Source organism: Colias philodice, chromosome 19, assembly GCF_061535455.1.
Source record: "Colias philodice isolate Cphi_HAF_F1 chromosome 19, ilColPhil1 Martin Lab GWU primary, whole genome shotgun sequence".
In the NCBI taxonomy this organism is placed as follows: domain Eukaryota; kingdom Metazoa; phylum Arthropoda; class Insecta; order Lepidoptera; family Pieridae; genus Colias; species Colias philodice.
In genome coordinates, this window is record NC_143104.1 from 9,976,260 (window position 1) to 9,997,097 (window position 20,838).

Genomic DNA, 20,838 nt, shown 5'->3' on the forward strand with positions numbered 1-20,838 from the left:
TGTACTACTTTTAGTGGCAAATAATTATCCTGTACAAATCTTACTAATATTGAAAACGTGAAAGTTTATGTAGATGGATGGATGTATGTACGTTTATTCTTCTTTAATTGACGTAAGCTGTAGATACGTTTATCTACAGCCTACGTCAATCTCATACATTCGTAGTCTATTCTATTGAACGCTACGCTAACAGAAAGCCACTTGACTAGGGCCTAGGGGGGCTGTGGTTTTTCATTAATTATTAAGCTATAGAAATATGCTCACGGGAAACCGCGAAAACCGCATGGCACAGCTAGTCTAACTACAAACACCATTATATTGTTACACAAACCTCCATCACTTTTTTCTTCTTTCACCGAAAAACCACTGGACAGAAGATCCGTGGTTTTTCATAAATTATTAAGCTATAGAAATATGCTCACGTTAAACCGCGAAAACCGCGTGGCACAGATAGTCTAACTACAAACACCATTATAATGTTACACAAACCAATTTTCAAATTTAATTTTAAAACAAAAACATTTTTCCACAGGTGATGGTGTAGACTATTGCGCAGTGGTATCGAGCCTCACACAGTTGCTACTCGACCCGCACTACCGTTCCATATCTGGCTTCCAGTCGCTCATACAAAAGGAGTGGCTTGCGTTGGGTCACCCGTTTTGTGATCGGTGAGATTTTTTTATTTTTATATTTGAGAAAAAATAGTTTTTTTTATGAGTTTTTGTTTTGGTCTAACTGGTCGTATTTGAAAATCTTGTATTGTTTTATCATTATTTTTAGGCAATATTGGTATTGATAAATTGCAATACAAAATATCATTTAAATGTTTATAGATTAAACCATAGACAACTGAAGTAAATATTTTTGAAATTTTCATACTTATGTGTAGTCTATTTTGACGACAAATTATTATTCCTTCCAAATGGGCATATTTTACTTTTTCCATTTAATTTTGAAGCAATTTTACAATGAAAGTTCTTTTTACAGCACCTTTATTCAAAAAGTCATTATTACCTTATATTTTTTCGCAGATTCGGTCTCCCCCGCCCAGGCATGTCAAAGGAGGATCTAGAAAAGGCTCCCCCCTCACAAGTGGCCCCAGTGTTTCTATTATTCCTGGATTGTGTATGGCAACTCCAATCCCAGTTCCCGGCTGCGTTCCAATTTACGGAGACATACTTAACTACGTTATGGGACGGATCGCATAATCATTTGTTTGATACGTTCCTGTTTAATTGTCCGAAAGATCGGGAATTGGCTGTGGCTAGGGTGAGTTTTGGGATTTTGATGTTTGTTTGTTTGTTTATAGGGGTTATTTTAGTAGTTCCGTGTGGAAATGCGTTTTAGATTACGACGTATCATTTATTTTTAAACTTGGTTAAAATTTAAAACACAAGGTTTATTTCTGAAAGGTTGTAAGATAGCATACCAAAAGATTAAAGACTTATACTTACCAAAGATTACACAATTACTAGTTACTTGTAAAAAAAATATTAGTAGATGTTTTTTGTAGCATTCTTGTTGCTCTTCAGAACAATATATTATTATTATTTGATACCAATTCAATTACACTTATATTTCTTTACATTCAATTTCATAATGTTAGCACAGTATTACCATATTTCCTACAGTAGTGCGACGAATGTACTTGTGCAGAGAAACGGAGGGGAACTGGCGGGGGTCGGGCGATGCGGGCCGCGTAAGGCAAACACGCTTAGTTTGCCTTACCTAGCGCGAAAGGACGACGCAGTCGTATTTTTTGTGTAATAATTTTATTATACATAGGTACTTACATATTCTATTATAGCGCGCACAAACTGTTCCGTTAACGGATGTAAATCTACATTGAAATCCCAGAAGGAAACAATATTTCGGAAAGATTGTATTAATTGTATCTGTTGAATTAAAATCAAAGCTATGTATATATGTTGACCTCATTATTTTTTAATCAGATTGTACATCCCAATGCGAATGCATTACTTAGTTAAATGTTATAATATACAATTAAGAACATCCAAAAATAAAGTGTCCACGTAAATAATATTTAGCAGTGCAATATCTGTAATTATATATTTATGAACAAATAATTACATCAGATTTAATAATCGCAATTATTTTGAATGTACATAATATGAATAAATGATTTCATCATAATATTAATAATCACAATTGTTTTATTTCCCATTTGTTGCAACCCTAGCGTATTTTCGTGTGGCAGCGTAAGTACCTACGCTGGCGGCGGCATCGCGCGACATCAAAGGCGATTCCTTACTGTAGGAAATAATATTGTAATACTGTGATGTTAGTTCCTGGTGTTCATATACAACTGCAATAAATTTTTAACTCCCAACTACCATTTATTTATTTATTACTTTATTGCTCTTAAAAATTACAAATTGAGACTTAATCTATCTTAAAAAAAAAAACGGCGGCCTTATCGCTAAATAGCGATTTCTTGCAGACAACCGGTTGTACAGGGAGAAAATAAATATATGAGCAATTACCATTATTATTTTCTACTAATAAATTAAAGTTAAAAACATTAAGTTGCAGAACTTTGTGCAACGTCCGATCTGGGACTGGGCGGAGCAGTTCGGCGAACGGGACGTGGCGCTGTTCTACAATCCGCTCTATGTGGGGCATAGAACTAATGCTATCAATGAACAAAGGCTTTGTAAGTATATAGGACTTTTTGCTTGTACGTCAAATAATGATTTTATTAAGCTGTTGCATAGCTTCTATCGCGGGCCTTGAGCGCGGGGACCGAATCCAGAAATTCCGTAACGAAAAAACCTCACGCTCCCCACTTCGACGGGCTCGGAGGTGTGGCTTGAAGGCATAGCATGCAATAGCTTTACCACGGCAGTCCCCGAGTGCCACACGTCTTTTTTTTTGTATACGGAAGAGAATAACGTGATATTTTCCCGAAAATGTTTGTGATTACGTTTTCATACATCTTGTATATTATGTTGTTCTGGTAGAATGCGAAATAAATTTGTTTCGTCATCACAAGTACCAGGTTAGCAGCAACACGTGGAGGTATTAGTGCTTTCATGGATTACAATAAGTAACTGACGTCATATTTTCCCGTCAACTGAATATCTGTGAAGTAACAACATGTTAGTGAACTTAGCAGATCATTTTTAGCAGATCAAAAAAAAAATGTGAGTTCTTATCGCGTGCAGTTGAGTTCTACAGTTCCTGATACTTTTTAGAAATAGTTCTGGCTCAAGAACTCAACTTTTTCTTTTTTGATCCGGTAAAAATTATCTACTACGGGAAGGTGGCAGATCAATTTTTCAAATGTCGTTTTTTAAGGTAAAAGCGCCAGAACTATTTCTAAAAAGTATCAGGAACTGTAGAACTCAACTGCACGCGATAAGAACTCACATTTTTTTTTTGATCTGCTAAAAATGATCTGCTAAGTTCACTTACATAGCATAGCGTACGGGATGTGGGTGGGAATAGGTGGGTGGTTTACTTTAATCAGTCGTAAAAATTTCCAATTTTAGGAAGATAAGAAAAATTATTTTAACAATAGTTAGGGAAATTTCGATTGACAGAAAAATTATGATAAGTCAGGAAAAATTTCTATAAGTCAGGAAAATTTTCATAAGTCGGGAAAATTTCTATAAGCTGGAAAATTTCCATAAGGAAGGAAAATTTCCATACGCCAGGAAAATTTCTATAAACAAGGAAAATTTGTATAAGTCAGAAAAAATTTTATAAGCCAGGAAAATTTTTATACGCCAGGAAAATTTCCATAAGAAAGGAAAATTTCCATAAGTCCGGAAAATTTCTATACGTCAAGAAAATTTCTATACGTCAGGGAATTTTCTATGCGCCAGGAAAATTTCTATAAGCCAGGAAAATTTCTATAAGCCAGGAAAATTTCTATACGTAAGGAAAATTTCTCTTTGCCGCAAAATTATATAGATAAGGAAATTTGTATAAGTCAGGAAAATGTTTACAAGCCAGGAATATTTCCATGAGAAAGGAAAATTTAAGACAGGAAAATGTCCATAAGCCAGGAAAATTTCTATACGTATCATTTTTTCAAATGTCGTTTTTTTAAGGTAAAAACGCCAGAACTATTTCTAAAAAGTATCAGGAACTGTAGAACTCGATAAGAACGCACGCGATAAGAACTCACATTTTTTTTGATCTGCTAAAAATGATCTGCTAAGTTCACTTACATAGCATAGCGTACGGGATGTAGGTGGGAATAGGTGGGTGGTTTACATTAATCAGTCGTAAAAATTTCCAATTTTAGGAAGATTAGAAAAATTATTTTTGCAGATATCAAAAAACTTTAAACTGATATCGAAAGTACTTAACCTAATGAGTAAAATGGTGATAATTTTATTTTTAAAAATTTATTATGGCCATTTTACTCATTAGGTTAAGTACTTTCGATATCAGTTTAAAGTTTTTTAATATCTGTAATAGTTACGGAATAATCGCCTGTGCACACTTAACGATTACACCCTATATACGTGTGTTCCACAGCGATGTCGTCAGTGTGCAGCCGGCGCTCGGCGGGCGAGGTCGTGCGGCTGGAGCCGTGCACGTCGGTGGCGGGCGCGGAGCTGTGGGCGCAGTGCTACGAGCGCTGGCTGGCGCCGCTCGACGCGCCCGCCGCCGGCCGCGTGCAGTACTACTGGCACAACTGCCGCGTGCGAGCGCAGGTCGGTGTGGCCCATTGAGGTTTTATTATGGAGAGGACACCACGAACAAAATCTGTGCGACAAGCGCGGCAGCGCGGGGCGGCCAGGGAGTCATACAATTTGCAAATATTCTGCCTATTATTACTTATAAATTAAAACCAATCAATGTAACAAATAAATATTTTTTATCTTATTAAAAAAATACGAATAAACTTATCAATTAAAACCAATCAATGTAAAAAAAAAGGTTTGAGACGATTGACTCTAACTCGTGTTAGAAAAAGTGTAGTAGCGATGGCCTCTCTAGTTATAGTAACTCAATGGTGTGGCCACGCGTTTTTTAGGTGGGTTAAAAGTAAAATTTCAAGGTCGCGGTGGAGTAAGGCGACGATTTCGGTATGCTCGGCACACACGCGCTTTGTTTAGTCACTACTCAACATTGCGTGAACGAGCAATGGTGAAAGCAATGGAGGTATTTACTTATACATAAGACACGAACTCACAACAGATGTAACATAATATATTGTAGGTAAGAAACCTCTATGACGGTCAATATCAAATCCATCTATCACTGGTTCAGATCCGGCTCGAAGGACCAATCTAATAGTTCTACTTTGACTCTATGTCCTTACGTGACTTACAAAAAATGTGACTGGTTAGGTTTGTTCGCTTGCATTAAAGCACTTTTAACAATAAAATATACGAAACAGTATATCACGATAAATAAATAGATTCTTATTTTTAAGTTTTTTTTACTAAAGATTTAATTTTAATCCTGTCCCATTTCCTGTATAAACAATGTTATATTACTTCACAGATACAAAAGCTCAACGAGAAATTGACATCTCTATCGATCCTCAACGATCGTACCAACGGGGGTGAAGACCCTCCCCCCTCCCCGCCCCCCACACTCACCCGCTTCTACCCCTTCAGCCTGAAGACAAGTGATAATGTATCAACAAGCCTGGATGCAATGCAAGTGAGCCTCATAGACGCGACACAGCTACTCGACTCGCAGAGCTTGTTGAACGCACCCGATTAAAAAAAGAAATGTCAAAATTTCAAATTTCGAACTTTTTTGAAATTGGAATTGTGTTATGGTGTAAAGTGTGTGTTTGTAGTGTGTAAGTGTGGTGGAAATTTTGAATTTAGAACGGGTCTTGAAATTGGAATTGTAAAGCGTGTGTTAGTGTGTGTATGGCAATAGATAATGAGTCAATATGGAATTGTGTGTTTAATCCAGTTGTTAACTCTCTTGAACTTCAATTAGAATGCTGCTTGGAATTTGTAACAGTATTACGCTTGTGTGCAAGAATGTATGTAACTGTAGTCTTATCTACTTTGGTGCATTTTAATTTTATATAGTTGTATTCTCTAGTTGGCGCCAACTGGCATTTCTATATTTCTTGCTGTAATAGATTTCTTAGATGACCAGACAAAACGTATTATTTCTTAAAAATAAACGTTATTTTATTTGAGTGTGAAAATGGGTGTAATAAATACATTGTATTTAAAAAGAAATTAAAGAAAATTGCTTACGTGTTTGTAAAATTTAGTACTTTCGTTACGAATTAGATCAACAGCGACTAATATAGAACAAATAAAGGTGTTTGTTATATTTAATCATATACTAAGTTACGATAAGACACTATTGTATTATATCCACTTACAGTTGTAAAATAAAGTACATGTTGTATTTGTATATTACAATGCGATATTAATTTATTAACATTTTCACCATTATAACAATAATTTAGGTTTATATAACCATATATTTTGCAAAATGTTGAACTCATTAGGGATATAGACGGTTTTAGAATATTTATTATACGGTGATGGAGATTCATAAGCTTTTTTAGAAAAGTTATAACAACATTTAAATACTAATAAATAATTTACGTACTAAAGAGGATATTGAATGCGTTTTTTCATTAGGAGATCTACAAAATCTACAAAATAAAAATAAATTATAAAATATGTCACTTTTGCAAAAAAAATTTACCCAAAGACTAATAATTGTCAAAATGACATTTCACGCATATGTCGCCATGTTTTTCGATTTTGACATGTTCCCTTTTAATGAAAATTGATAATTTAGGTAGTATCTGAAATTTTTTACATACTTGACTAGTGCAAACGTAATATTGAATAATATTAGTATGCCGATATTTTCTTACTTTATAGATGTTTTGTAGAAGCAGTATTTTAATAATCTGTAAATATATTGATATAATAGATAATAGAATACTTTATTTGTAGAACAAAATAATGCTTATGGTGTTTTAAATAACATTTGCGTATATTTTTGGTAAAATTTATTTATTTTCATAAGAATTGTTAAACTCGAATTTCTATTCGTAAATAGCAAATTTTATTGACGAATTTGTCTTGATTGAAATTCATTATTTAGCATACGTCTGAAAATATATTTGTGTTAAATTGTGAAGAATACATTGGCTATTATAAAAGATGTATTAATGTGTCTTAGATAAATAAAAAATATTTTTATACGCTAAATTTTTTAAATAAGCAATTTAATTCCCAGATGACGGAGAGTGAATGAAAAAGTAATTTTTAAATGCTGACAGTACTGATAATTTAACTTTACCTGTAATAATTTAATAAATATTGTTACCATGTCGTTTATTGTTCTTTTAAGACCTTTATATAATGATATCAAAAGTTAGAAATAACGATTAGATTTCACTAAGTTATATTCGAAGGTCGAAAGTAAATTGTTACGTTGTAAATATGGCAGCTAACTTCAGTTTGTTATTAATTTTAATAAGAATAATATATTTTACTGTTTACGGAATCTTAGTTTGTAGCTAAGTTTGTATATTTTTGCACAGAGAAACCCTTTCTTTCACCGAACACAAACAATCTTTTTGTTTTAGATTTCAAGGAGTATGTATACAAATGTAGATATGTAACCGTATAAATAATATTAACTGTTATACAATTTGTGTACAAGGAGCGTCGTAAGTGATAAATGTATATTTACGAATTGTTATAACTTATACTTATTGTGTTAAGTATTGCTTGATTTAAATCATGCTAAATTTAAGTGCCATCCGATTATATGTAATGATGTTGCTAGCTATAAAATAAAATTAGTTACATTTCGACTAGGCTAGCAACACTAAACATCCATTCTACAGGTGTTGGCAATAATAAGCTGTAGTATACCTGACGTGAAATAATGTTCAAATAATGGAAATAAAACGAATGAATATTGAAATGTGGTTTTATTTATAACAACTTATCAGGTACATATAACATAGGACTTAATCGTCTATAACTTAACATAAAAACAAAACATACATCTGCTCACATAAAATATTAAACCTATTACTATTGTCTTTTTCGTATAATTTTTTTATAATATAATACTCTTATCTCTACCATATAATTAGCTATCAACATTAGCAAAGATACTAGAACTAGTTCCATAGAAAGTTTATATCTTTCGTCTTTTCGAGATTCTATTTTAATTCAACACAAAATTGAGTCTAAGGTAACATACTCGATTAAAAAACCAATTCGTACAAACGATACCACAAACAACACAATATATTCACACATGACATTAAAAGAATAATAATTCACGAGTTACACCAACTCTTGCATTAAAATTTTCGGGATCGTCTAGGTTCTCAATATATTATGCCTTGACTATTTAGCATTTGTAGAAGTATCCTCAGATTTGGCCCTAAGACGTTTCATCTTATCAAAGTGCTTCTTAGCGATTCGGAAGCGGTTGAGTGAGATCGTCTTCTGCCAACTCCATGATGACCAGCGCTGAAATGGGTTTATAGATTTATTTTCAATTAATAAGAACTAACAGTAAAATAATAGAGGTTAGAGACATTTTTAACTATTACACAAACAATTTGCGACAAAAAAGTCCACCAAAACTCCACGCATGTATGGTGAAATTTGGAGCTTTGTAATTTGTAAATACGACTTTAATTCATCCAAATAAGGTTCGATATATTTTGTGTATATTAACTAGATTACTTTTGGTAGTTTTTGGCGCACTTTGTGATTACACCACAAATTTAATTTTGCTTTAATATTTGTTTCTTTCAACTAGAATATAATTTTAACAAACACATTTGAGGACAGTTTTAAATTCGTGATAGATTCGATAATTCATTAAAAGAGGCTATCGCTATCAAGTTCATCGTAACTAGACCTATAGCACAAATAATCTATTACTATCATAAAGCGAAGTGACTATGCGGTAGTTGACTTGCGCAAGGGACTTTACGTAAACGCTCGCGCAAGTGGACTTCTGCGTTGTCGTTGAGTAGTCGCACGTGTTTTGACCTTACAGTTAGTGCTTAGTTCAAAACAGGAGATTCTCAATTCTACTGTATTTTTTTTTTGAACTTCAAAACTTTCGACTGGGTGAACGTTTTGAACTGCTTTTTTATTGATATTTTTTTTTATAAATATGAACTACCAAAAATGGCATATTTAAAAATTAATTCAATAAAATTTATTTCTTAACAAATACTTTAAATTTTTGTTTCCAAAATAGCAAAAGAGTGAGGAAGTGTAGAATAAAATAATAGTCATCAATCAGTATAGTATGGATAAATATCTTTTACAAACGACTTTAAAGTATTTGTAGGTGTGTTATCTGCTTGTTGCTGCTTGTTATCAGCTTTACAGGTGGATTTATGAACAATATAGTTATGAATAAACTTAAAATAAAGAACTTAAAAGGTTTAGGAAATCCATTAAGAACTAAAAAAACATAAATAAAACACACATTTAACATACAACATATTTATTCACGCACCAATAAGTTAAAACAAACTCGACTTTCAATCGCAAATAAAAAACTCATTCCACTAAAACTAAAAGCACTAACATTCTAATAAAATTAACAGTCGATATATTTCCCTCACCACATTGCATTATTTCACGAAGGCAGTGTACGCAATTTGAAAATACATATCTAATACGAGGCAAAAGGCACTATTTTGTACATTTCACGCGGATATATATATATTATGTACTATATAAAACAAATAACATTATCATTATAACAATAGAAAAATTAAATTGCATTTCGTGTACGTTAAGGTTCAGTTTATTTGTGGAATAATCATTTTCAACTGTCTTTGCCGCCTTCAAACACAAGTTTTAATTTTAAATATCAAGTCCAGCTAATTAAAATTACACGCTAAAAAACTATTTTAATAAGAATGAAGAATAAAATACATATATAATGATAATTAAGTAAATAACTTCATAATTATTTTATGTTTTTCAAAATACAAAATATCTAATATTGTTTGTTAAGTAAATGCAAAATTACTATTATATAAGCTTTCAATAAATATACATTGTGGCAGTTATCAGAATCTACATTTATTTTTTGCATATAATATGCTTTATTCTTCTTCTCCTTTCCAAAAAAAATAGTTAATGTAAATATTATAATAAGTATAATAGGTACGTAGCAAAATTAACCCATGTTAAAAGAAATTGTCTATTGTTGCAAATTTTTAAAACACAAGATACCTAATATAAAATGCGTATGTTTTTTTAATAAACAATTTGGTGCAATTAGGAACGATAAAACATCACACTGTACACATATTTTATGACAATTATATAGTTTTTCAATGCTAGATTCAGAGAACTTCAAAACTCTTAACAAGATTTCAATATTTATGGATAAAAACTAGAACTAAATTTGATAGTAAAGCTCACAGCCTTTACAGACTTATCTTTCTAAAGAAATTGATATATATTTATGCAGTTAAATTAAATAAAATTAACAATTTCAAACATGGTAAAAGCAACAATCTCTTAGGATTGACAGATTCATTCATATCTGTCAAAGATGCCTATAACTGTCACATGAGTTTATTAATTGGGTTGTTGAGGAAGTGATTATGAGGAAGAGGAGGAGGAAGAGGAATTTTCACACACAAATTTAGAGGATGCGGATGAGGAAGAGGATATTTTTTTGAGGAAGAGGATGCGGATGAGGAAGCGGATGAGGATGATAGAAAATTATAATCAAAATTAAAAAACAAAAACTTTTAAAATTAAAAATTAAAACAAAAGCCATTCTCCTGTCTCTACATATTGATGTTTAAGGTTAGGGGAGGTTAGCTCGCCCGATTGCGAATTTACAAAGCCTGTAAGTACCTACTATTTGAGTCACGAGCCGGACTCAGATGAGCTTTTGTTTATGCATATTACTCGAGAAAACCCACAGAAAAAACCTAATCTATATCAGTGCCAGAAGCGACATTAGGCGATTTCCACAAAAAAAAAAAACTAACTGGTAGATATTATTATGTAAGCTTAAACAAATTGTTTTTTTTTTTAATTTAAAATGACTTTTGACAAACATTATTTGGTAAAATATGTTTCTTCTGAGTATGAGAGAAAATGTTATATTATTATGTTTAGAGATAAGTGTTAGGCGCAGATATAAATATGGCGGTAAGACTCTACTCTTGTTCGTTAGTAGAGTCCTAGTAGTCCTAGTCCTAGGAATCCTCAACAACCCTGTTTATTAATATCTTTTATAATTTAAGACTTGGCCTTCTCGCCAAGAAAAAAAAAACGACTTGTCGCTTTACGTCAATGTCAATGTCAAAACTGTAACTGTCACTGGTGTATAGTCTGTGGTAGCATGCCGTCCATGTGTGCGTGCGTCCAGCGAGCGCACACGCGCGCAATCAGTTGTCGTCCTCTTCATTCTCAAACATCTCGTTGTAGTCGTGCGAGTGTTCAAAGTCTTTGAAATCCTGAACAGATAAATGAGAATGAATAAGATTACAACTTCCTTCATACTAGCTCACTACTCGACATTTATATAGTCTATAAACAACATTTAGGGCTGGTTTCACTTGATGATTTGTTTAAACATTTTTAACAATGCCAAAAATATATGAAAAATTTCATCAGCGTCAAATAGGATATTGGGGTTACAAACAGTAAGCGGTGAAATCAGCTCTCAATTTAGAACTTGTAACATACAGGGACGAGTATATACAAAGCATTCCCATAAGACAGGGAATAACATATGTCGGATTTATAGTTGCCTAGAAAATAGGGAATTTCAATGATAAATTAATAATTTTTAAGAATTGATGTAAAAAAAAAGGATCAAGGGCAACTATAACTTGGTGACCATCAATTAAAAATATGTATGTACTGACATACCAAAAACAATATAAGAAACAGAATAATTTTATTCTAGATTAATTCAATTTAAATATAATTGAGTTATTGTCTTTTAATCTTGTTAATTTTTTTATAGCATGTAAAACTGTTATGTAAATTAATAAAAAAAATATCTGCATTAATTGGTGGCTACTTACTACTGCTTAATTTTTATGCTTTCTTTTATTAGGCTTTTAGTAGGCTAGTCTCCAAGACTGACAGTAATAGCCACATTAATATTGTGATTAATTTATGTTATAGTATTGTAATTGTTTTAATTGTTAATGTTTAGTGTTTTGTATTAGATAGATAAATAATACAACAACAACAATTGACTACAAGCATCTACTATACAGGGTGTAATCGTTAAGTGTGCACAGGCGATTATTCCGTAACTATTGCAGATATCAAAAAACTTTATACCGATATCGAAAGCCCTTTACCTAATGAGTAAAATGACAATAATAACTTTTAAAATATAAAACGGGAACCTAACCTAACGATTACACCCTGTATAATTTTGACATGCATAACAAGCTAAGCAAAAACCTATAGCCTACCTATATCTATATATACATATGAATACATAATAATATATAATAATATTCATATATTCATACTCACATGAAACATTCCATTAGCGACTGCGTATCCAGTCATGGCAATAGCTGCAAATATAGCTGCTAACACTTTGTTACGAGTTTGGTTCGGGAAGTTAGCTTCTCGGTCCGACTGTGTGCCCGTTGACTGCTTTTTCGCGTTTTGTCTGTTGTATTCTGCAATTTTGTCATTATTTCATATTACAGTTAAAATACAATCATTAGATTACTTGTGTAGCCTTTTAAATAATATTTTTTGTGAACATTCCAAACAAATATAATGACAAAGAAATACATGACATTAGATAAAATCCTATTTTTCAAGTGAAAACAAAACATATCCTAGTGAGAGTCTGCTCAAAAGAAGTTCAACTGTTATGGCGATTACTACAGAAACTATTACTAACTAACAGACATTTTAACATAGAATTTTCTTATGAATTACTAGCGGTCCGCCCCGGCTTCGCCTGTGGTACATATTTCGCAAAAAAAGGTAGCCTATGTTCTTTCTCAGGGTCTAAAGATTGTCTGTGCCAAATTTCATCAAAATCGGTCCAGTAGTTTATGCATGAAAACCATACATACATACATACATACATAATTACAAACCTTTCCTCTGTATAATATGTATTAGTATAGATCAGTATAGATAATTTGTAGAACCAAAGTTAAAATTAGGCTATCACGTAAAATAAACATTCCAATTCTATATGAACGCAAAACCCACCATCGGTAACATGTCTAAAATTCTTCTGATTGATCCTCGCTACAAATCTAGTGAGATTAGCGATCCCCTTCACATGGTTAGACAATGTCGCATTTGGGAATGGTACTTTATATAGCGGCGCGAGATACGCGAACACTGTCGCGTCGAACGACGAGGGACGGTTACCAAAGAAGTATTCGCTCTCGCCGAGACGGTCTGACAGCGCCTTTAGAAACTTTTCCGCTTCACTGTATATCTGTGAAATATTTAGTTGCGTTAAGCAAATACATTATTCAGGAGACATACATAAAACATTAATTTCTGACAAATTATACTTTGTTTATTTATACATTTGAAAAGAATAGAAAAATTTATATCACGAAGCAGGTTTCGAACCCGCGTTTTCCGCCAAAGAACGCGAATTCCACCGCGTGTTCGCATTTTTTCAATTCTTAAAAAATTTATATTTAAAAAGCATTTGAATGTTTAGCTTAGCAAGTATTGTGTTCATGAATAAATGATAATTGTTTGAATAAAGATTGTAGTTTTATTTCATTTCACCTGTAAAAAATTCACCTTAAACATGACGTGTCAATAAATGTTTACAACCCTTACATTATAGTTTATAACTTTATACAGTTAAATATAGGTTACCGCCCGTGGCTTCGCTTTGTCTAAAACCTAATAAATTATATACTAAAACCTTCCTCTTGAATCACTCTATCTATTAAAAAAAACCGCATCAAAATCTGTTGCGTAGTTTTAAAGATTTAAGCATACAAAGGGACATAGGGACAGAGAAAGCGATTTTATTTTATACTATGTAGTGATTCAATTTCAATTTAAACTATTTATGATTTATATTTAGACTACTTTAATCAGTCAGTCAAGCAAAGTTAAATAACAAGAAAATTTGTTCATCTATGTAAATTAGTTATATAGAACTATTTCACATCATTTCACCAAAAAGATGAACTAAAACATCTGTTTTAATTTTTCATCTTATTGTTTTCGTATTGGAATAATTAATATATCAAAAAAATATTATAACACTTACAGTTTTTTCAACTTCTTTCAAATCTGCATGCTCTCCATATAATGCATCAATCATTTCCTTAGCTGCATTTTGGTATTTAGATGGGTAGTAGAAATTAAAAGGAATTTGTAAAGCTCTGGCATACGCTGGTCTTGTGAGGTCTGCATAGTTTTTCTCATCAACCCACCAGGCAAACTGATAAGCTGGATAAAGTTTCTCCCTGATAAATTGTGTAAATGCACTCGCTTCAGCCGCCTGCTTTGTATTTAAGTGAACATCTGTACTATAATGCTGTAAAACAAGTATACAAAATCTGGGTATAATTACATCATATTTCTCATTATTGCTTCAAATGAAAATTTATACTTAATTATTCATTTTAGTCATTGGTAATAAATAAATAATGAAATTGGAACTTACTAATGATTTCAAATAATCTACAACTTCTTCAAAGTTCGTCAGCACCTTTCTACCATCTCGCAAAACAGGCAACGTTCCTTTTGGTGTAAAAAATGGATTGCTCACTTCACGAACACGAACTGGGACGCCAATAAATTTCATATACGTCTGCAAATAATTTTGTTTTTAAATAAAGGCCGGTGCTATGGTAGGCTAAGGTTAGAAATTTCTATACTTACTAAAACTCTAAGACATTCTAAATCAATGGAAGCGAGACCCCATTCGCCTCTCCAAATATCCAATTCTATGTTATTCATTATTTACGATAACTAGTATAAAACATATAATTTATTTATCATTTCACAAAAAATATTTCTAACAATTTCTACTGATTTCTGAAATGTTTCTGAATTACGAAGTTGATTGGTGACAATTGGTCAATTGACAGTCTGTAAATGACAGTTATCGTAATCCATAGATTATCTATGAATGTAGGCTATGCTTTAAGGATAACATGAATCAAAGAAGACAAAAAAAGTACATATTTTATATTATATCTGGAATAAAAATAGTGGCTGTCTAGCCCCCATCGCATATAATAATAAGTACATATGGCTTATAACATATATTAGACAAAAATATTGAGGTTAAGGCTTAATTATTCTTTGTTTTTCTACTTTCCCAGCCAAAACTGTCACAATTTATGATTATAGAATAAAATAAAAAATCTTTAAAGATGACGTCATGATATTCAGAATCATTCATGATCATTTTCTAGTAGAGATTGTCTAATCTAAAAATGAACGCCCCTCCACTAAACTTAATTGTTTCAATGTGTGAGGACAAATAATTATTGAACCACTTTATATGTGTGCGCGCGTCGATTCTACTGCAAACTTTGACACTCGCGCACTGATTTGTCAACTAATCGGGCGATCAGTTCAGGTGCCTAGCATTGTATGGCGGGGAGAGCGCGCTATGTACGGAATGACACGTCCGTTCTGTCGTGCATCGCGTCATTTATGCACTAGTTGGCCAACTGGTCCTGTCGTTCGGGCATGGACGGGACTGGAGGACTGAACGACCAATGAGGCAGACCAATTTGTGTGTATTGCGTCTATACACGTACTTTGAATGTGAGCGTAAACACAGTGGAGGGGCGTTCATTTTTAGATTAGACAATCTTATGGTGGCAGTACACATGGGCCCAACGTGTTGGGCCAACGGGTTGGGCCAACGTGTAGAGAGCTACTTGGCGGTATGTTGGCTTCATTAGCCTAGTTGGCGCCAATATTGGCAGGCCAACCGAATGTTGTCGGTTTTTTGTGCACACTTCAAAGGATCTTGGCGCGCTCTGCAAACAGCGTTCACACGTTGGTGTCTTGTTCAGATTGTTGTTACTCGTCAGCGGAGACAGTATCGTTGCGCGTCAATGAAATTTACGTTTCCATGTTCCGATAGCGATGGCGGCGCCGATGTTGACAAGCAATGAGGTTTTACAATTCGTAGAATTGTATCGACATGAAGGAATTTAATAATTTGGAATCGACGGCATGAACTACACAAAAATAAAAACCTTATGACTCAATAAATTAGATGTTTTATTTTCTATTTATTATATTATATTATTCTAGATGTTTTCATAACTCACTTTCATACATTTTCGAAAAAAAAAGAATATATATTTATAAAATGAGTAAAATAGTAGGTATGAAACAGTTACTTGTTCTTAAAAATTAAATAACAATATACAATGAGCATGATTTTGATTAAATTGTGCTAATTGATCAAATATCACCAATCAATAGGTACATCCGTCCGTAATATTTCAAGTTTCGTTTTATAGGTAATTAAAATTAAATTGATATCATTGCAGACGGCAGAGTACACTCATTGTTATTGGTGCACATATAGGTACGTAATAATTAAACGCACTGTTTCGGCTGCAAGAACTTCTACGGACTACGTCCATCTTTGAAGCGCCAATGCAGAATGATCAGTAAGCCAATGTGTGAACAGGAATCTTCATTTTTGCCCAACACGTTGGCCCAACACGTTGGCCCCATGTGTACTGCCGCTATTATGGTGGCAGTACACATTGGGCCAACGTGTTGGGCCAACGGGTTGGGCCAACGTGTAGAGAGCTACTTGGCGGTATGTTGGCTTCATTAGCCTAGTTGGCGCCAATATTGGCAGGCCAACCGAATGTTGTCGGTTTTTTGTGCACACATCAAAGGATCTTGGCGCGCTCCACAAACAGCGTTCACACGTTGGTGTCTTGTTCAGTTTGTTGTTACTCGTCAGCGGAGACAGTAACGTTGCGCGTCAATGAAATTTACGTTTAACCATGTTCCGATAGCGATGGCGGCGCCGAGGTTTTACAATTCGTAGATTTGTATCGACATGAAGGAATAATTTGGAATCCACGGCATGAACTACACAAAAATAAAACCATATGACTCAGTAAATTAGATGTTCTATTTTCTATTTATTATATTATTCTAGATGTTTTTCTTATCTAACTTTCATACAATGCGATAAAAAAATGAATATTTTTATAAAATGAGTAAAATAGTATTAAAAAGTTACTTGTTCTTAAAAATTAAATAACAATATACAATGAGCATTATTTTGATCAAATTGTGCTTTATTACATAAATAATATTATCATTTAATAAAATAATATCTAAAATCTAATCTTTAAAGTTTCGTTTTATAGGTAAGTAGTTAAAATTAAATTAAATGTAAAATGTACACATTTTAAACATTTGAAAAAATCTAAACATAATAATGTTTTATTTATACAGTTATAAAAAAAGGACAATAGAGATTGGAAAATGGTATCATCGCAGACGGCAGAGTACACTCATTGTTATTGATGCACATGTACGTAATAATTAAACGCACTGTATATAATTAAATTGCCGCGGCTGCAAGAACTTCTACGGACTACGTCCATCTTTGAAGCGCCAATGCAGAATGATCAGTACGCCAATGTGTGAACAGGAACCTTGATATCCTTCATTTTTTCCCAACACGTTGGCCCAACGCCTTGGCCCCATGTGTACTGCCGCTATTATACTTTTCTCCTGTATATACAGTAAGTACTCTGTGGTACTTTTCTAGGCTGCAACGGCTGCAACACTGTAAGCTGCACATCTGCATTATTCCTTTTTTTGCTTTTTTTCTTGTTTTGACTTTTTGCTCGTGTCAGATTACTGGATGCATTTTTAAATCAATTACAAGTCAGTTTGACAGATCGGACTTCGGAGCAGAAAATTTAACAATCCACAGCAGGAACATTATTATTGTGATTTTACAACTTTTGAAAGTAGTGATGAAATTTGATTGCTTTACAAGAAATTATAAAACTTGATAAACCGGCTTTAATTTTATCGGCCACTTCAGTGATCCTGCAGTTTTCGTTGCATTGCAATTGAATCGTGTGCGTTCGTTTGCCAAAATGTCGATACAATGGACATTCATTGCCGGTTATCTTTATTTTGAAATAGCCATCGTCATTATACTGATACTACCACTATTCAGCCCAAGAAAATGGCACGCTTTCTTTCAATCTCGACTATTTTCTATTTTCCAACAGCAAGCTGCTGTGTATTTCTACGTACTTCTTGGAGTGTTGGCTTTATTCCTCATGGACGCTGTCAGGGAAATGCGTAAGTATTCATCGACTGACCACACGCATTTAACAAGTGAGATGAAAGGAAATGTTAAACTGTTCAGAGCACAAAGAAATTTTTACATCACAGGATTCGCAATATTTCTTGCATTTGTCATAAGGCGCCTTGTATCGATGATAATTATACAGTATGAATTGGAAATGAAAGCACAAGAAATAATAAAGAAAGCAGAGGATACAGTTAAAATGGCCAAATCAACAGTTGTAGCTAACACTATTAACGAAGCACAGGATAATGCTCTCAAGCAAAAATTAGAATTGACTGAGAACATGTTGGAAGATCAACAAGCAAAAGTAAAAGAATTAGAAGCGGAGGCTACAATGTGGCGTCTCATGTATGAAGATTTGAAGAACAATGCGAGCGGACAGGGTGACACATAAATATTGAGATTAGATCTATATTAATTTTGATAAATACTTAACCATATAATATTGTACTAGTAATGATAATTCATGGATGGAAACTAAGCATCCTATTTAAACATCATTTTCTAATTATGTAACTTACCTATCTTGTAATACTTATGCTTCTTTCATAGGTAGTATTTAAAGTTAAATCAGTCAAAAGCTTATTATTTTATTTTCAAGAGTGATAGATAACAATGAGTGATGGTTTTATAAGGGTGCTGTACTTATAAATATATTGTAAGGAAAAATGTTTCTTGGACTGATTAAAAAAAGAAGTATCTGTCTATCTTTGAATCTTTTTATTAAAGTAAAACTTTAACTTGTATGCATTTTGTTTGTTTTTATGCTAAAATGCATTTTTAATGTTTATTTGGCTGTGTAAATAATAAATGCTCTAAGTCATAAATATATTTTGTAAATGTTTTTTAATAAATGCTTTGACAAAGTACTCCAGTTTTATTTTTACCTAGTTTTATTATTTTATAACACAATGCTGAGGACCAATGATAAAAGATGTAACTTCAAAAGTGTGTATTGCACAATTTAAAATAAAATGTTTTCATTTTAATATTTGGGTAAAGGATTTGTCATGGATTTGTCTCAATGTGTACCTTCAGTTGGAAAATATGATAGTAATCTACACAGAGCATGTAATATGTAATCTCATTCAGTCAATATCTTTTACAATGAATATTTTTATTTATGTAGGTATTGATTGTTATTTTCTCTAAAATATAAGTGAATGCTGTTTACTTAGGCTGTTTATAACGAACTTTTTTATTATAGATAATATCTGAAATCCCTTTGTCTATATAAAATAAAAAGTATATTAAATTAAAACATAAAATTATTAATTTCATATTTCTGTTACTGCATGTTGTACCCTGTGCCACTGTGCTGCATGGTTTTATAGCATATTCATTGAATCTAATCTAATTGTGCATATAGTAATTTGGCATTCGTTATTGCTATTCGCCTCGTAAAATAGCGTGTCGACGCGAATCCGTATTCACATACCTAATATTTACCTTAGATTCCTTTCATTTTTGATTACATCGCGTCTCAAAATCTAATAAAAATATTCCAAGTTTTATCCCCAGCAATCCCAAGTATCTATTCCCATATATATGTACATAAAAAAATTAAGAATTCATCAGCTGTTGACGAGCTGTTGAGTCTCGGAGCAATTATCAACTTATCAAGCCTGGAGAAGTAACAATTAATTGAACAATATAGCACTAGTTTGGCCTTTTTGGCTTATGGCAAAATGTCATGCGAAAAAAGAGGACAGATATATGTCAGTTCGACAGTTTGAAATGACATGTGCCCATGTCAATTTGTTTCAGTGACCAGTCTGGTCACGGACGCATGGTGATTTTAATTATTATTTTTGAAGTGAAAAACGAGTGTTTTAGTTTAATTTGTTATTTTATGAAAAGACAATTGACTAAAGATAACATGGCTTGTGTTGCTTACGGCTGTAAAAGCCGTAGTAATGTGAAATCGGACGAAGATAGAAATTTGTCATTTCACAGATTAGTGTTTTGATCAATTTTTTTGTTAATTGTATGATAAATAAGTTAATTTACCTTATTTTCTTAATCATCTATGTTTTATCTAACCGTAATCATTGAAATGAAATCATAATCAGCTTAGTTTTTAGAAAAAATGCAAAATATAATTTCCATAGTGTTGTGCAATTATCGATACTTGAGTAGGAACGAAGTACTTCATTGATAATGACTGCTTTAGGTTAGGAGAAAAAAAAGGTATTTAAGTATGGATTTTATTGTTATTTGCAGGTTTCTGGCTTGAGAACAATTAAAAGATGTTTGAGTTAAAGCTATAGCACAGGAAAAATTGGAAGCCTTCAAAACATTCTCGGCCTTGTTCAAATCATTTCGAATCAGACGGGAAGAAAAGTAAAGTGCTTTGCAGAGATGCTGTGCCACAAGCTTAAGGTGGCATCTATTTTAAATAATAAATATTTTAATTTGGTAATTAAGTATCGAAATAAAATGTTGTTAAAAAAATAAATGTTTATTTGTTTTATTTGAAGCAATTTATTTTAAACTTGTACCAATTTTTTCCTGTGGGAATGAGTTATTTTCCTGTGGTAAATTGTA

At 32.7% G+C, this 20,838-nt stretch overlaps 3 protein-coding genes across 5 annotated transcripts in view; 2 read left to right on the forward strand and 1 right to left on the reverse strand.

Annotated features, from left to right (window-relative positions):
- Positions 1-7,908, forward strand: part of LOC149480146 (myotubularin-related protein 10-B) — a 76,664-nt gene extending 68,756 nt beyond the window's left edge. The window contains exons 8-12 of one of the 2 annotated variants that reach the window (XM_089707077.1): positions 533-668; positions 1,032-1,269; positions 2,548-2,674; positions 4,510-4,688; positions 5,485-7,908. In XM_089707077.1, the coding sequence (XP_089563203.1) occupies positions 533-668; positions 1,032-1,269; positions 2,548-2,674; positions 4,510-4,688; positions 5,485-5,709 (905 nt within the window). In that variant the 3' untranslated portion in view covers positions 5,710-7,908. The remainder of the gene's footprint in view (positions 1-532; positions 669-1,031; positions 1,270-2,547; positions 2,675-4,509; positions 4,689-5,484) is intronic. The other variant, XM_089707079.1, reaches the window with a different exon arrangement.
- A 150-nt stretch (positions 7,909-8,058) lies between these two features.
- Positions 8,059-15,017, reverse strand: LOC149480147 (metaxin-1). 2 transcript variants are annotated; one of them, XM_089707081.1, is made up of 6 exons: positions 14,847-15,017; positions 14,629-14,775; positions 14,230-14,499; positions 13,194-13,428; positions 12,492-12,643; positions 8,059-8,468 (listed from the first exon to the last, which is right to left on the reverse strand). In XM_089707081.1, the coding sequence occupies exons 1-6, from the start codon at positions 14,922-14,924 to the stop codon at positions 8,343-8,345; spliced, it is 1,008 nt and encodes a 335-aa protein (XP_089563207.1). In that variant the 5' UTR covers positions 14,925-15,017; the 3' UTR covers positions 8,059-8,342. The 2 variants fall into 2 exon arrangements, with proteins under 2 accessions (XP_089563207.1, XP_089563209.1); XM_089707083.1 differs by lacking the exon at positions 8,059-8,468 and adding an exon at positions 11,215-11,449.
- Positions 15,018-17,849: 2,832 nt separating this feature from the next.
- Positions 17,850-19,158, forward strand: LOC149480148 (B-cell receptor-associated protein 31-like). Its single transcript, XM_089707376.1, has one exon. The coding sequence runs from the start codon at positions 18,071-18,073 to the stop codon at positions 18,683-18,685; it is 615 nt and encodes a 204-aa protein (XP_089563502.1). The 5' UTR covers positions 17,850-18,070; the 3' UTR covers positions 18,686-19,158.
- Positions 19,159-20,838: the final 1,680 nt, after the last annotated feature.

Excerpts from the sequence above, each read along its gene's own strand:
- LOC149480147 (XM_089707081.1), bottom strand. The coding sequence starts at position 14,924 with ATGAATAACATAGAATTGGATATTTGGAGAGGCGAATGGGGTCTCGCT. Across the intron at positions 14,500-14,628 it reads TAGATTATTTGAAATCATTA|CATTATAGTACAGATGTTCA; the intron begins GTAAGTTCCAAT and ends CTTGTTTTACAG. Across the intron at positions 13,429-14,229 it reads TGAAAGAAGTTGAAAAAACT|ATATACAGTGAAGCGGAAAA; the intron begins GTAAGTGTTATA and ends AATATTTCACAG.
- LOC149480148 (XM_089707376.1), top strand. The coding sequence starts at position 18,071 with ATGTCGATACAATGGACATTCATTGCCGGTTATCTTTATTTTGAAATA.